Source organism: Mustela erminea, chromosome 6 (genome assembly GCF_009829155.1).
Source record: "Mustela erminea isolate mMusErm1 chromosome 6, mMusErm1.Pri, whole genome shotgun sequence".
NCBI classification, from domain to species: Eukaryota; Metazoa; Chordata; class Mammalia; order Carnivora; family Mustelidae; genus Mustela; species Mustela erminea.
The window spans coordinates 47,306,339-47,324,386 of record NC_045619.1 but is presented as its reverse complement, the minus strand read 5'-3'; the positions used below and the strand labels follow the sequence as shown (position 1 = coordinate 47,324,386).

At 35.3% G+C, this 18,048-nt stretch overlaps 1 protein-coding gene across 3 annotated transcripts in view; it reads left to right on the top strand.

Moving 5' to 3' along the window:
* Positions 1–18,048, top strand: part of RAB3IP (RAB3A interacting protein) — a 46,100-nt gene that overhangs the window by 21,153 nt on the left and 6,899 nt on the right. For 2 of the 3 annotated variants that reach the window (XM_032347055.1, XM_032347054.1), the window contains 5 exons: positions 4,621–4,716; positions 10,941–11,018; positions 11,874–12,077; positions 15,197–15,325; positions 16,583–16,695. In XM_032347055.1, the coding sequence (XP_032202946.1) occupies positions 4,621–4,716; positions 10,941–11,018; positions 11,874–12,077; positions 15,197–15,325; positions 16,583–16,695 (620 nt within the window). The remainder of the gene's footprint in view (positions 1–4,620; positions 4,717–10,940; positions 11,019–11,873; positions 12,078–15,196; positions 15,326–16,582; positions 16,696–18,048) is intronic. The other variant, XM_032347056.1, reaches the window with a different exon arrangement.

The window sequence follows — 18,048 nt, the reverse complement described above, 5'->3', positions numbered from 1 at the left end:
GTGCTTTTTAAGATGGGCCATAAACCTACTTTTCCGGTATTATCTTTTTTGTGGTGTTCATCCCTTCTTGTCTTTAACTACTACAAAACATACTAGCTTTAGCATATGGATGAAGGGAGAAAACTCTGAAAAGGGAAATTGAGCTCATGTAGAGGGCTTTTAGTATTTAAGGTGAGGTTTATACCACTTTGGTAGATGAGCTATTCAAGAATTTTGCCTTCCTGAATGACATATATATTGCTCTGATTGCAAATTTCTCAAGGAGCAGTTATCTTACTCGGTTTCTTAGCTTGAGAATTACCATAGTGACCATGGAGTAGGAGATGTTGAATGAATTGACTTACATTTCATATTTAATTATAAAATAGTGAAGTTTTAGTGTTTGAAAGAACCTGGCATTAAATTTATGCAGTTATAGATTTATAAATTAACTCAGGGAGAACTGGCATCTTTATGATATCTTTCTACTCAAGAACATGGTATGTCCTTCTGCCTCTTTGTTTAGGACTACCTGTGTTTTTGCATTTGCCAGTATTTTAAAGTTTTCATTTTGCATTGTAGTCTTCAGCATTATGAAGTTTTTTTGTTTTCAGTGATTGTTGCCCTGTATGCTGTCTAGTCTGATATGATTCAGATTCTCATTTTTATTTGTATTACATTTTTTAGTATACTTCTTCCCGTTCTTTTATTTTTAATCTATCTGAATCACTTTGTTTTAGGTATGTCTCTAATCTAAAGCGTAGAGATGGATTTTGCTTTTTTAAGCCAATCTGAAAATCATTTTCTTTTTAATTAGGTGAGTTGCATCTGTGCACATTTATTGATAAGCATGCTACATTTGGGCTTGTTTCTGTGACATAACTTTCAAATGTCTGCTGTGTGTGTACGACCTTTTCCTATGTTGCTCTGTTTTCTTTGTGTCCTCCTCCTTTTTGGTATTTTGGAAGGTTTGATTTCCATTCTAGTTGTTATCTTCCTTTAATCAAAGATATATATACTATATTGTAATTGTATATATCTTAGCCTTTCTTTAGATATTGCCGTTGTCTCCTGCCATAAGCAATACTAAACTTACCTGGTTACTGTTTTTCTCATATCATTTGGTTTTAGTCAGACTGTTATTTCAGTGTTAATCTCTATGCTCTTAGATATATTTAGTTTATACTAGTTGTGCGCCTCAAGTTATAGTCCTTTACTTCCAATTAGTATTTAAGAAATTTGTGAATTAAATTTCATCTTTCTCTTATATTTTGTGTATTATTTTTATATTCCTAAAGCTTACAACATTTGAATAATTGTTTTGTCAGCTTTATCCCTATTAAAAAAATGGACTTTATTTTTTAGAGCAGTTTTAAGTTTGTAGTTACATTGAGAGGGTACAGAGTTCTCATTCACTCTGTCCCTGCACTAACATAGCCTCTCAACACTATGAATGGTACATTTGTTCTAATTCATGACCCCTAGATTGGCATATCATTATCCCAGAGTTCAGAGTTTATATTAAGGTTCCCTTTGTTGTATGTTCTACTGATTTTGACAAGTCTATAATGACATGTGTCAACCATTGTAGCTTTATCCAGAATAGTTTCACTGCCCTAAAAACCCTCTATTCTCTATTTATTCCTCTCCACTCACTAAATGCTAACATCCACTGACCTCTTTTTATGGTTTCCATGCTTTTACCTTCTCCAGAATGTCATATAGTTGGAATCCTACAGGATGTAACCTTTTCAGATTGGATTCTTTTATTTAATAATATGCATTTATTTTCCCCCATGTCTTTTCATGACTTGTTAGTTTATTTCCTTTTAATGCAGAGTAATACTCCATCATCTGGATGTACCAGAGTTTATTCATTCACCTGCTAAAGGACATTTTGGTTATTTCCAAGTTTTGGCAGTTATGAATGTATAAACATCTGTGTTCAGGTTTTTGTGTAGGCATAAGTTTTGAGCACCTTTGGGTAAATAGTAAGGAGTGTGATTGTTGAATCATATGGTAAGAGTATGTTTAGTTTGATTAAAAAATGGCCAGACTTTTTTATTTTTTTATTTAAGATTTTATTTATTTATTTGACAGAGAGAGAGAGATCACAAGTAGGCAGAGGCAGGCAGAGAGAGAGGGGGAAGCAGGCTCCCCACTGAGCAGAGAGCCCAACGTGGGGCTCGATCCCAGGACTCTGAGATCATGACCCGAGCCGAAGGCAGCAGCTTAACCCACTGAACCACCCAGGTGCCCCAGACTGTCTTTTAAAGGAGCTATGCCACTGCATTCCCAATAGCAATTATGAGAGTTCCTATTGCTTCCTATTGCTTCTTGTCAGCATTTGGTGTTGTCAGTGTTCTGGATTTTGGTCATTCTAATCGGTGTATATCATTGTTTTAATTTGCATTTCCCTGATAACATATAATATGAAATATTTTTTCACTGCATATTTCTTCTCTGTATCTTCTTTGTTGAAATGTCTGTTCAGATCTTTTGCCCATCTTTCAGTCAGGTTGTTTGTTTTCTTACTGTTGCGTTTTAAGAATTTGTATATTTCTTATAATAGTCCTTTATCAGATATTCTTTTGCAAATATTTTCTCCAGTCTGTGCCTTGTCTTTTCATTCCCTTGATGTGCCCATCTTTTAGTTGTAGTTCTACAGTGAAATATATTTGCTTCTCACCCCCAGTCCTTTGTGTTAAAACTTCTCCAGCTTCTTCTGGATTATGTGAATCTCTGTTCTTTATTCAATCCCTGAATCATGCTTATATGAGAGATATTCTCTAAAGTTGTATAAGTTTATAATTCTTTGTCTCTGGTCTTATACTTGAAGGACAGTTTGGCTAGATATCAAATCCTCATTTCACATTTTTTCCTTGAGTATCTTCAAAATGTTGTTCTGTTGTTTTCTAGCATAAAATGCTATTGACGTTTAATACCAATCTGATTGTCTTTACCTAATAAAGGTGACCTGGCTTTACCTCTAACTTTTTTTTATTATGGTAGCTTCACATATTTGTTTTTGTTTTCCATATTTAAATGGGTTGGATTCCCCTGGACTATTAGGAGGAGGCTCCTGTGAAGGAGTAAGATAGACAAGAAGCTTTCTCAGTTTTATATTTAAGAGCTTTCCCTTCCGTTGTTATTGTCTTATCTTTGTAGCCTCTTCTGTCTCTCTGGGGTAAACCTCATTCAAGAAGGTTTTCTCTTCTAGCCCTGTGTCTCTACAAACTTTACAGATATAACTTTATGTCTAGAGATGATATTTCTAGAAACAGAAGAAAAATACTTTTATACAACCTTCTGTGATCTGTTTGCTTTGGCACCTTGCCACCCTCTTTCTCCTTTATTTTGTCTGAGCCTTTTCTCTGTCAGTCTCCATTATTCCTGTCTTGCAGTTTGGTTTCAGATTCCGTGAGTTTTTCCTTTGGAGTGGGCCGTGTCCTGGAAGATTCTCTGTGCTGGATGCTTTGCAGTTCCCTGAGAGTTGAGGGCTTTACAGTACTGTTTGCTGCTTTAGGACTGCAAATAGGGTTTTGTACTCCACCTGTAGCTTGGAGCTTGTGGAAACCTTTTCCTTTTTCTCCATTTGTTCTCATATTTGTTCTCCCAGTTTCCATTAGGGTCAAGTCCTCTTTTTTGGGGTATATGTAATAATTTTTGGATCCTGAGGCTTCACAGGATACCTCTATAATCCCTTCTACTTCCTGCTGTCCCCTCCACATGGTTGCTGACTCTGCCATGTTGGCAGTGTAGCCACGTTCTCTCACAGTCTAAGATTTGTGGGGAATCCCTTACCTAGTGTTGTTAAAGATGTGGTTGGTCATTGGGTACTTCTAATATTTCGGTTGGTATATTTGGTTTTCAGGAGTTGTCTGAATTCAAAAACTATGCTGCTACCACAATTGCAATATAACTAACCCATTATTTTATTAATGCAATTGTGATCAATATATAGGAAGTTTGGATTTTTTTTATCCCTAAATTTGGAAGATTAATTTAGGGCAACATATAAAATTGCATGTTATTTACATCTTAAAAGATTTTTTTAAAGCATCTACTTGATACCTTTTGAGAAGTCCTAGAAATGAGGGTGTGATCTTGTCGTTTTCATTCTTCTTAGTTTTAAGTGCAAATATGTATCATTTGCCTCTGGTTGCAGTACTAAATGGGTATAGTCTCCTAATGGAAATTTTAGACTAATTGCCATATGGTACTTAAAGTTATCTGTAAGTGAACAAATTTTAAAGTAAATATGAAAAAAACCCACTCAATTTTTATTGAAATGGATAAATGGAATTAAATTTTTTTCTGGATGGAAATAAATATGTTCAGAGAAAAGGGAAAAAAGAATGAAGTCATTTAATTGTTTATTTTCACATGTAATATGTAATCATAATCTTTGGATGTCTCATGAAAGAAACATGAAAATTTAATATGTGAGTTAGATTTATTTATAATTTTAGATTTGCCTGATTGTCTTCCACATAGCAAGTGCTAAATAAACATTTTCAGTGTGAACATTGTAGGAGGGGACTATTAATATATTGTAATTTTATTAGTAAAGATTATATAGTCTGCTGAATCTAACTTCAAACTATGGAAATTCAACATAAAATGATCGATTTCTCATAGGAACTGAAGTTAAAAGATGAAGAGTGTGAGAGGCTTTCTAAAGTACGAGATCAACTTGGACAGGAATTGGAGGAACTCACAGCTAGTCTGTTTGAGGTTGGTCTATTTACGTCTTGGCCAAGAGCAACATCTTGATTTTTATATATTGATAGAATTGTTTTTTGAGGGCGTCTTGGAAAAGATATGCTTAGCTTCACACATAATTTATAAGTCATCTAAGAAAAATTTAATCTTCAAGAAATATAGAGTCTACAATTTAAAATGATGGGAAAACGAAAAGATTCTGTGGGCTACCAGTATCAGGTTGTTTAAAAAATGTCTATGTAGAAAGAAAGGAGGTAAATTTTAATTTTGTTTTTATCAAGTATTTAGGGGTTGCTTTAGGGTAATCTTATAATATGACTTACAACCAAGATAGGAAGCCCTGAGGTAGCTCTCTGATAGATGATGGTTTGAGGATTGTTAGAAGGCCCACCTGTTTATCTCCAGGCTGCCAACAGGACCACAATTTCTGCTCAACTCAAGCATGTTTGTCAAATGGGGTGCCATTGACATTGTCATTTTCCATTTTTAATGTATTAATCAAGGTTCTCCAGAGAAATAAAACCAGTAAGATGTGTATATATACATATACTGTATATAAAAAGAGATTGATAATAAGGAATGAGCACAGGTGATTATGGAGGCTGGCTATTCCCAAGATCTGTGGGGTGAGTTAGCAGGCTGGAGACCCAGGAGAGCTGATGGTGTAGTTGTGGTCCAAGTCCATAGGCCCGAGAACTGGAGAACCGATGATGCAGTTCTAGTCCCAAGGCTTACAGGCTTGGGACCCAGCAAGAGCTGATGTTTCACTTGGAGTTTGAAGGCAGAAAAATTCGCTAGTACTCCAGGGGCTCAGCCTTTTTGTTCTGTTTAAGTTGTCAGCTGATTGCATGAGGCCCAGCCACATTATGGAGAGAGGACAATCTGCCTTAGTTAACCTACCAATTCAGATGTTACTTTCATCCAGAAACACCTTCATAGAAATACCCAGAATAATGTTTGACCAAATACCTGGCATCCAGTGGCCTTGTCAGGTTGACACATAATATTAACCATCATACTTGGTTTTGGCCCCAAAATGCTAATCATACTGCTTGATCATTTTGGCAGCTTTTGCAAGTTATAAACTTGAATGGGGAGAGGACAGTACTTAATTTGATTAAGAACCACTGTTGTAGAATGCCCCTTTTGGGTTAAGACCTTGAGCGTTTAAAAGTGCCTTATTCAGGGGTGCCTGGCTGGCTTAGTTGGTCAAGCATGCGACTCTTGACCTTGGGTTCATGAACTTGAGCCCCATGCTGGATAAAGAGCTTACTTGAAAAGAAAACCAAAACCAAAAATGGTTCCTTATTCAAAAAGGTTGGTGTGTTACGGAATGACTAATGCCATTATCCTTGTTAATAATTTCTTTTTCGGGTGCCTGCTGGCTCATTCAGTAAAGCATGTTACTCTTGATCTGAGGGTTATATAAGTTGAGCCCCCTGTTGGGTGTAGAGATTACTTAAATAAAAATCTTTTTATTTTTTTCCCTCTAAAAATTTGTTTTTAATTTCGAGTGTAGTAACAAATTTTAGAAAAATTTTAAAATTTTCCCCCTTGTATTATTTTTATTTATACAAAATCTATTTCAGTTTTAGAAGTATGCATAATTTCAATCCTAATATATTTTGTATTTTTTTCCTCAAATAACATGTTTTCATATTAACTTACATGGTCATTGTCATGAGAGTCATAACCCACCAATTGCATATTCCACCATTTCTATCATTACAAGTAACGTTGTAAACAAGTTACATGTGGGTTTCTTCAGATGTGGATTTTCCATGCTCCCTCTGCTCCATGCCCCTTTGCCCTATGTTCTGTCTTTTTTGGGGGTCATTTTTTTTCATGAACTGATTTATTATTATTTTTTGTTAACTAGTCATCAAAGACTAGAGGATAAGAGCTGTATGACTTACTAATTTTTGTTTGTAGAAGTAGTAGAAACCTTAGACTTTTTCTTCCAGTGTTGTCTGGCCAGAAGAGAATTTTGTAATGATATATGGGTACTAGAAGAAAGCAAATATACTAAACTTCTCACCTGCCCACCAATAATTTTAGCCCTGCTTAGTTCCTCTTGTCTGCACTTGCACGTATATTCTGTTAGATGAAGTTGGAAGAAAAGAAATTAGAGGAAACTTCTCCCTCTCCATAGCAGAATGTGAAGGACCAGAAATGCAGTTTTTGCAATAAGTTAAAATGTATATCTTAAAAAAAAAGTTTTGGAACTCCTGATCTTTCTCTGACCTGACAATGGCTAATAGCCTTGACACCGTGTATACTTTCTGAGAAAGAAGTTATACTGACAAAAGATGATTTCAGTAAGAAGAAAATTGTATTCAGACCAGTTATTTATGAATTTTGTAAAAAGTTGCTAGAAGTTTTTCTGTGGTCTGTTGTGTATTCATGATCTCAGTTTACCATTGTCTTATGAAAAGACTTCATGCTTGTATTTTAGGTAATATGTATATATAGTTTTTTAAGAATTAAAGATTATTTTGAATAAATACAATGTGCACAGCTTTGATAAACTTAACATGTAAATTCAAAATAGGAATTTGTTGTGTATGAATAATCTTGAATATAATTAACTTTGTAGCAAAGTTGGGTCTTAAAATATAAAATACAAGAACTATAAAATTTTATGTATGTTTGTATGTATATATATTCCCACCTAGTGTCTCAGGTTTTGAGATAATATAAAAATGAAGTAGGAAGAATGCTTTACAAAGTAGTTGTAAAAGAATGTGAAAGAATGCTCTACAAAGTAGTTTCATTTGACATGGAAAAAAAAAGATAGGTAGCCTTAAGATTTTTTTCTTTTACATTTTGTCAGCCAGTTTTAGTAAATGTCTATGATATGCCGAGTTTTCTCTTCATAATGCTATGAGACATATAGAGCAAATTGCTCATTTTATCTGTGAAGACAGTGAGACATAAAAGGTTAAGGAGCAATGTTGGGATTCAAACTCATAACCCTGACTCTTGTTTTAAGTACTGTGAAATCATAAGTGGTACTTTGTCTCGGGCCACAGAGAAGTAGTCCTCACTGAGGCCTTCCCTTTATCCCACATTCACATGGAAAATCTTGTGACACTAACTCTGGAATGTAAGGTAAATGCATATGCCTTTTTACTATGAAACTGCTAATATCACTTTACAAGCCATCAGTATTTCTTACTTAGACCAAGAGATGCCAAACTTCTGTTGAGATCATGTACCTCATCTGTAAAAGAAAAATTTAAGCATGTACCTTTATTATGATGAAAATAAGTTATATTTATTGAGGGTTACGTATGTGGTAGGTGCTGTTTTAGAGCATATATACTTACAAGTTACATATATACACTAATATAATGTATTATATAATTATAAAATAACAGTTTTAAAAAACAAGTCAATAATAAATACTAAGTTTTTTATATAGTACAAAAATATTTTAGTCTCACTAAAATATATTGTGTGTATGTGTATATTCAGTGAGAGGAGTATGATTGAATATGTTACCACCTTGTTTTCGAAAATCTTGTTTTAACAATTTATGATTCAGATGAAGTTCTGGTCTAAATGCCTTTTTTTAAATTAGATGTAATGCAGCTGATAACTCACAAACATATAGATCCAAATGGAAGAAGTACATCTTTTCCTGTATGAAACCATTATACCAAATTTTCATTTCCATTGCTGGTTATGTGAAGGTTTCTCCAGAATATTCTCTAGTGAATTGTCTTCTCTCATACCAACAAATTGTCTTTGCAAATTAATCAGAAGATGTTGAGTTTAAACATTATTTTAAAGAAAGAAAGAAAGAAGAAAAACAACTTCATTTGAATCCCTGCTAACCAGTTAGGAAGAAAATTCCGTTTTCAAATTTCAAAATTCCGTTACTTACTTACTTACTTACTTACGACTTACTCACATCTCTGTAAGTCGTAGAGATGTGAATGTTTGTGTCAGAGGTCTGCACACTACAGCCTACAGGGCAGAACTAGCCTATGCCTATGTTTGTGCAGCCTTCTGAGCTAAGTGGTTTTTACATTAAGTAAGTGGTTAGGGCCAAAAAAACCCAAGAGGACTTTGTGATGTGAAAACTGGGATTCAGATTTCGGTGCTGATGAATGTTTATGGAAATGGCTGCCTTCACTGCTGTTTGTTGTCTGTGGCTGCTTTCACCCTGCAGCAGACAAGGTCTGGCTTCTTGAGCCCAAGCTGCTTACTGTCTGACCCTTCCCAGAAGAAGTTTATGGACTCTGGGTATAGAGGATACTTGGATCATTTTCACCTTTAGAATTAGAGTGATAGACAGTTTTCACTTTTTTGGAATCTACTATTTGATGTCTTTTGTCAGTTTGCCAAGTCCAGTGCGTTATCTTTTCAGCTACTGCTTCTGCCTCATTTCTAGTGCTCTCTTCTCTCCTCTTGCAACTCAGTTACATGTAGCTTACACCTCTTCACTGTGTCCCTCGTACCTCTGGGGAAAAAGTCGCCCCAAATTCCAACTCTCTTCTCTGGGTTTACATCTTCTCCTGAGTCTTGGTCCCCTAGTTCTTCACCATTTTGTTAGCTCTCTAATACCGTCAGACACATTTAAAAAAAAAAAAGTCCAACTTCTTTAATTAATTGTCCATGGGCGGTTTGGTCCAAGTTGCACAGTCCTCTATTAAGGAAAGCAGAGTCCATTTCCAAACATTTAAACAGATAATCTCTCCTTAGCATGAGTTGCTTTTGCATTTATAGTTAAAATGTCACTTATCCTGAAGAGGGTCAGATTAGATATGTTTATTATTTTGAAAATATCTGCCAAATAGTGATCTGTTGACAGCCACTTGTCATCACAGAAAAATTAAGCAAATCTGAAACATTTGTTATTTTAAGAATAAAACCACTTTTACTTCATTAAATTGGCAGCTCTTAAGGACTTTGATAGAAGATAACCAGCATAATTGTGCATGGGAGATTTTCACAATTAATGTCATCTCATTATAAAACATTGATAGTAATACATCTCTTACTTAAGCTAATGTGATCTGTAAAGTCATGTTCATGGGCATATAAAGAATCCTCAGTTCATTACTACTGTAAAAGCAAATGGGAATGCTGCTGTCAGACTCTGATGTGGAGAATGTTCACTCTTCCACTGAATAGTTGACAAACATTACTATGTGCCATTATCAAACATATATTAAATGTCTTCGAAGCTGATTTCTTTCCTTCCTTCCTCCCTCCCTCCTTCCTTCTCTTCCTTCTCATAAACTGTCAGTTGAAGTTCTAACATACATGTTCTTAATTAAATCCCAGGGGATTATCTCAAGCACCCTGTATATGGTTCTAGTCCATCCTTAATCGTTAATGGGACTATTCCATACAACAGAGTAATTTGTTTTTTTTTTTTTTTTTAAATATAGGTAAGATCAGTGACTTTCTTCCTTAAAAGATCATAAGGTTTCATACTGCCCTTACAGTAAAACCCAGAATTCTTACTTGGATATTTTATTTGATTATTAGAATGTAAACTGAATGTAAGCTCCTTAAGAGACAGGGACCTTGTTTTTTCCCCCAATATACTATCAACACCTGGAATAGTACCTCACAAAGAGATGTCGTGAGTAAATTTTGATGAATAAATATAAAAAAAAAGGAATTAATTACCCATAGTTTCATATTTATGGTACTGAAACAAATAAGACCTTAGTAATATCTAATCTGTGATTTGCCTTTTCAGATTGCTCTGCATAGAATTGTCACTTAATATAATTTTGTGACTGTTTTTATTGGAAGCTCTAAGGGTTCTCAGCTATCATTCCTATAAACTGCAACATTAGTGATGTGTTAATATTTTTACTTATCCCTTTTGTATGTCTTTGCTATGACTAATAATATGTATATATATATTGTGGCCAAATTACAGAAACCTAACTACAGAGAAGTTGGGTTTGACATGTAGGATGTTTATTTTCCTTCATCACATATGCAGTCTTTATACAAACATTAATCAGGGTGATTGAACTCAACTTGGCTATGTCAGTGGTATTAGTACTAAAAGAAAGTACATATTCCTAATTCCTACCAGTTTACCTACAAGATGACATTTGCTATTTCAAGAGTTGATATTGAGTATTTATCATCAGGTTAAAGTTTGGTAGTATATCTTTGCTACAGTCATAGACATTTTCTGAAAAATTTTTGAAAACAAAGGCTAGATACTTTGTTTCCAAAATTTGAGATCTTAACTTTTTCAGGAAGCTCATAAGATGGTGAGAGAAGCAAATGTCAAGCAGGCAACAGCAGAAAAACAACTAAAGGAAGCACAAGGAAAAGTAAGTCTTTGCTACTTTAATAGTAAAAAAATATAAAATCAGTGATTACTGTTTTAAAGATACTTAAACATTTGTTAGATTTTGTTCCTATTGTAAATTAGGGCCTTATTTTAGAAGATTTGGAAACTATAAGTAGAAAACAGCTACCACACAGATGCAATTAATAGTGAACAGTCAGTGCTTATTTATATTAGAACCAAAGGATTTTAAGTCTTGTGAATCACATGTATTATCAAAAGGATCATAAATCACATTTATTTATTTATTTATTTAAAATATTTTATTTATTTGCCAGAGAGAGAGAGAGTGTACACACAAGCAGGCAGAGAGGCAGGCAGAGGCAGTGAGAGAAGCAGGCTCCCGGCCAAGCAAGGAGCCCAGTGCGGGACTTGATCCCAGGACTCCAGGATCCTGACCTGAGCCGAAGGCAGCGGCTTAACCAGTTGAGCCATCCAGGTGTCCCTTTAAATCACATTTTAAAGTCACTATTTTTCTTCATTATCTGGAAAAAAAGCCACCAAACTCTTAATAGATTTTCTTATTTTAAGAATGAACCACAACTATTCATAAGCTATTTATATTTTGAACATTTTGAAAATTCACAGGAATTAAATATTAGACATTTTGATAATTTTAAAAATTTCATTTCGCGTTGTGAAATGCAAGCACGGCCCAATGCAAACCATATAGAAACATTAAACAACTTGGTTTCACTTTCTTTTTATTACTCCACCACAAATATACATTAAATTTACATGTCCTCTTTGAAAAGAAAGTGTTTTGAGCAGATAGCTAGCATTTTGCTGCATCTGTCATAAGAAATAGTGTATGGAACTGTGTTGATTTCTTTTCAAGATCGATGTCCTTCAAGCCGAAGTGGCCGCATTGAAGACCCTTGTCTTGTCCAGTTCTCCAACATCACCTACGCAAGAGCCTCTGCCAGGTGGAAAGACACCTTTTAAAAGGGGGCATACAAGAAATAAAAGTACAAGCAGTGCTATGAGTGGCAGTCATCAGGACCTCAGTGTGATACAGCCAATTGTAAAAGACTGCAAAGAGGTAACTCGTCAAGGACTGTCCCCTCTGACTCTCTTGATACTTATTAATTCTCACCACTGAGCTGTCAGTTATGATTTTTGCCAGCAAAATTTTTAGTTCAAAATATGCAGTATTAAGATGGGGGAGGCTTTATCTAGAGCTGGCTGCTTTCAGGGAATCTTCAGTTCCATTCTCTACTTGGCTGACCTTGGAGTTACCTGCTAGAAACTTGGTAAGTTTCTTAATCTTGATACTTAATTTAGGGAGCAAACTGTCATGTCTTGTATAAAGGAGAGTGGGTGGCTTTAATGATCTGGCTAGTCAAAATTTTTTGGTAAGATGCTTTAGCAGAATATGAATATAAGAAATGTGTGAAAATAAGGTGATTTTCTTGAACAGCACATTGCTTTTACTTAAATTCTGGGGGAGGTAGAGTTTTATATCAATAAGAGAGTCTTAGAGTTAATTCAGATAATTAAGCAACAAAAACCAGAACTAATGGTAGCCTTATCATTTAAAATATGTTGTGAAGGTAACTGAGATACTGTGGAAATATTTTGAGCTGCTTTGAGTAAAAATTGTATAATTACAAATTTTTTTTTAATTTTATCATTGCATACAATGAGAGAGCATTTTCAATGGGATTGATCATGGAGCAGCCCCTCTTTTTTCCTTGAAAAGCTATGTTTTACTTTGTTTTATTCAGGTTCATCATTAATCTTTAAGCAGCTGTATCTGCTCATTTGGTTAAGTTTTTGCATGGAAGCCAGGATTTTATTAAATTGAATAATCAAGGTCATTACATACTTCAATTGAATTGCATTTTGGTTGCCTATTAATAAAAAAGATGCTAGTGAGAGAGACATTCAATAGGTGACCAAATCTGAATGTGATGGAATCTAAAATCCATGTTAAATATTTCAGAAACTTTTTAAAATCATAACTTTAATTTCTTTGAATTTAATTAGCATTTTTAATTGCTTGGTACAACTCAAATTTTGCTGTGGTTTCTCAGTGTGATTATAAAACTTGTTTTCTGTTACATACACTTACAAAGTGTAAATATTTTCTCATGGGACATTTAAAATTCTGTTTTTAATTTGTGAGGTCTCATGAAATGTGAAGAAGCAGCAAACAACTTCAGAATGATAACTTTGTTTTCCAGATATATCTTGTATTCTAATGTTTTGTGAAAACTTGTCAAAAAGTTTTATTAGACAAAGGAAACATAAAGTTGACCTGTATAAGCTTTAGAGAAAGGTGAAACAGTTGGAAAGAAAGTGAACCATGTCCATGTTTCTGGAGAAAATGTGACAGGCAGTCAGAAACAGTGTTTGCAGCGTAGTTTCTGAAAGCACTTAAAACACGTGTCTGTGCAAGTACACACGCATGTATTATGCAGGGCTTTGCGATTGAGTCACTTAGACACAAATTTGAATTTTTACAGGTTCCTTGATCTGTAACCTTGGGCAAGTTATTTACCTCTCTAAGCCCTAGTTTTCTTATCTAAAAAAAAAATGAAGATCATAATGTCTGTCTTGCCCAGTTGTGAGGGTTGAGTGTCTGTGGGGTGCTTGCCATGGTTCCTGGCGCAAGACCAGATCGTAATAGTTTAAGTGACTGCCTTTGAGCTAGAATCTTTCCTTGGAGTACCACTCGCCTGCTCAGGGGCTTATGTCCGTTAGAGGGTAAACTTTACAAAGAAAATGAATTTGGAAATTTAAGTATTATTTATATGCTGTTTTTTTTTTTTTAATCTTCTTGACTTTAGTTTTGATTCAAAGAATTTATGGATTGGAATGAAAAGAATTCACACTGAAGGTGCCATTATATGCTTTAAAAGAAAGTGTAGAAAAACTTGGATATACTCAGCCTTTTATTACAGTCATATAAATCACCTTCACGTGCCATTAAGCTGTCCTGAAGGCCATAGCGGCCATCAGTGTGTCATTTATGGTGTGCCCAGCTCTTCTGGATGAGAGTGCCTTAGGGCTGCAGGAGGATGAGGGGCACTGGCCGTGTTGGGCAGCCGAAGGCAGGTGTGGCTTGTGTGTGACAGGTAGGATTGAGCTGAGTAGAGGGCATCTGGAGGGAAGAATACTTGGGGAAGACTTATTAAAGGGAGGAGGAAAGAGGGACAACTGGAAGGGTGAATAGGAAGATGGGTGCCAACTTGGGTTAGTGCTGATAATTGAGACAGTTGCAATGCCAAAATATATCTAAGTGTTATGTGTTGTTGTTTTTAAAGTTTTTTTTATTTACTTATTTGACAGTCAGAGATCACTAGTAGGCAGAGAGGCAGGCAGAGAGAGAGGAGGAAGTAGGCTCCCTGCTGAGCAGAGAGCCCCAATGCACGGCTCCATCCCAGCACCCTGGGATTAAGGCAGAGTCTTTTTTGATTTTATTTATTTATTTGACAGAGAGAGATTACAAGTAGGCAGAGAGGCAGGCAGAGAGAGAGAGGAAGAAGCAGGCTCCCCGCCGAGCAGAGAGCCCGATGTGGGACTCGATCCCAGGACGCTGAGATCATGACCTGAGCTGAAGGCAGCGGCTTAACCCACTGAGCCACCCAGGTGTCCCTAAGTGTTATGTTTTAAAGATAGTCTGTTTAGGAGATTACAGATGTGCTGCTTTTAGTCTTGCTGTTTATGGAGTAAACATTTTCAAATTATTTTGAAAATGCCCTCAGGTAAAGCGGAACAGTTAGTGTCATTTTTGACCCAAACTAGTTTCACAATTTAGTCTCCGTTTATTCATACACTGTTTAATTAACTTGGCTCCAGATGACTTTTTCAATATTTTCAGAAAAGACTTATCACTTGTTTTATATTCAGAGCAGTGTGCACATGTGTCTTAAGAGGAGCTCCGGCATTTCTGGGGGTGGGGCAGGAATCAAGGTAGTATCACTGGACACTGTTATAGATCCATTGAAAAGAGCCAGTCAGTCATTTGGGGTTTGGATTTTTTTAAGAAGAAAGTTGGTACCATGTATTATAACGCATCAAGAATGGTTCAATTCATTATTTTAAATGAGTAAGATTTCTTCCTTGGTAATGTTTATATTATGTTTGGGTTTTATAAAGTGATTTTATGTTTGTACCTTTAAAAAGATTATTTTGTGTTTTCTTCTGGTTTGTCAGGCTGACTTATCTCTGTATAATGAATTCAGATCTTGGAAGGATGATCCCACAATGGATAGATCGTGTCCTTTCTTAGACAAAATTTATCAGGAAGATATCTTTCCATGTTTAACGTTCTCAAAAAGTGAGGTAATTTTTTTTTATTTTAATAGGAATGCGTTAGAGTAGTTCCTGTACCTTTTGTTAAATCATGTAAAAAATTTTCTCTTATGTGACTAAGTTATAATAACATGTCATGTTTTATCCTTTTCTGCATTCCAAACAAAGATCATGATCATTTCTTGGCATTCATTTACAGAGCATCTTTGCTTACATGAGTGGAGGGCCATTCCCAGTGAAGTATGTGTTTTACCAGAGTAAAGCAGTAAATATGCGTGGGGGTTGGGCTTAGTTCTTGATTCTCAGTCCAAGGTTCAGTGGAAAGGAAGTTCTGTACACTCCAAGGTGATCATGTGATTTATCTGTACATGACAAAAAAATCACATTTAGCTTTTTCATCTTTAAAATGGAAGAAAAATGCCTTTCTTGCCTGTGTGTCAGGGTTGTTAAGAGGTTGAAATGAAGTGAAAAAGTACACACAAAAACTTTGAAAAAAAATACAAGATACTATACAAATGTAAGGTCATAATTTTAATTTGTTCTTACATGTGGAAGGATTGTCTATAAATATCCTGTCAGTCACTGTTTAAGAAATGTAGTCCTAAGAGGCTTAAGTTAAGTCTTTAGAGGATTTAATTTTAACATTACTTGTAAGGAGAAGTTAAAATGGATAGTAAAACACTTTCGATGTACATGTTATTCGTTTTGACTCTGTGTCTGTTTTTGGGTAATCCGTTCCGGATTACTAGTCTCGCCAGACTGAAGAAATTTGCCGGTTTCATCTGCTGTTGACCAGTTGCTACCATCTCCATCTGAGCATTCAATATTTGATAATCCTGCTAGTTCTTTTGTAGGTCACTCTGGTGCACATAAATACAAATTCAGCAAGTATATAGCTGTAATTGTATGTATTGCTAGGTTATGAATGACTGGCAGTTTAAAAATATGTATAAATTTAGCAAAATAAAACATTAGGGTATTCATTTTGAAGTGGCATTATTAGTGGATGTTAATTGTGATTAAGAGATAGATAGATTTGAATTAGTGCTCTCAATTCTCTTCTAGATAACAGGAAAATTTAGTTAGCTATAACTGCATTGCCTTTCATAGCAATATTTGAGTTATAAAAGAATTCAAGACTATGTCGTTTCATTCTTTTCTTTTGGCCTAAGACCAAACCAGTGGAGCTTGGGGAAAGAATAATTTTTAAAAATTCAGTTTACTGTAGAATACAATTTTAACATTTTAATGCTGGCATAGCATCTGATACTTTTTGTTTTTTTGAAGTTGGCTTCAGCTGTTTTGGAGGCTGTGGAAAACAATACTCTAAGCATTGAACCGGTGGGATTGCAACCTGTTCGATTTGTGAAAGCTTCTGCAGTCGAATGTGGAGGACCAAAGTACGTTTTCAGAACCATGTCTTGTGGAAGACACTGAGTTTTTAAATTTTTATATGTTGTAATAAATTTAGTTTTTTTAGTTTTAAATGTGATTAATTTCTTGTTAGTTTTCTATTTAGTTTGTGCAGCATAAAGACAAATCCTCAGACAGTATGAGACATGGCATTTCCAATTTAGCATCAAAGGAGAGCCCTTTTAATTACAAAAATATGTATTTTAGACCAGGTATTAGAGACATTTTTTAGACCATATGTTGTGACTAATTAGTTGATCATAAAATCAGCTTAGTGGGTTATAAGCAGAGTTTTTGTTTGTTATACATATACATACAGGTTTTGGTGTAAATGTATTTCTTCCTGGGGGTTGCCATTAAGAATAGTTTGGGAAGATAGTGAATTAGACCAGGTCTTATCAAGCATGCCAAAAAGATTTCGGTAATCCTCCTCTTTCATACTATCATATAAAGGATTCTCACTTTGGTAAATAACCAGTTCTGTCTTTCATACATGACAGATACTTGGCAATTAGAACCTTCAGAGGTAAGACTCCCACATTTCATAGTAGGGCAGGTTTTCACTCTCCAGTCCCGGATGAGGAAAGTCTGAAATCAGTGGTTCCTAGGACCTCTGGCAAAGCTGTTTGCGAAGTGACTTGGAAAGATTTGGAGGAAGCTGCTTAATTGGTGGCTAAGAACTAGATCTGTATAGGGGACCGGAAATCTGACAGAGCTGGAAAGCAGTAACTGACTCCTGTCTGGGTCACTGAGAAGGTAGAGAGAAAAGGGCCACTTGAAATGAGCTAATAGGTCTGTGTGAAAGCCTGTGGGAGAAGTCACATGGTTCTTCCTGATTGCACAGTGTTCATGTTCAGGTAGCGGTCTGTGGAGAGTACCTGGTCATGTGTTTGCTCTGTGAGCCAAACCTCCACCACACTCCCTGCATGCTGTGACTATAGCAGAACGGCCTCTAAATCGTGGGGAAGGGATTTATATTCCTAAACTTTCCTCTTTCTACGAGCGCCTGAGTATTTTTATCCTGATCATCAGTGATAACAGTTTTTGTGCTTTTAAGGTCTATGTATATATCTTATTTTAAGTATGGTAGATACCAGTTTTTATTATAGAATTTTAAATTTCTACTTGCATCATATGTACCACATACTGTACTTGTGCAAATAACAAATGATGACAAATGAAGATACTAGTTAAGGTTGATTTATGTAGTAATTTAGTAAAATAACATAGATTGGGCTTAGGGAACAGATTACATAGTTTAGGGATATTGTGCTTGTAGGAATGGGGTTAGATGCCACAGTGTTTGTAGTGCATGTTGTGTTGAGAAGCTTCTGGAAAAT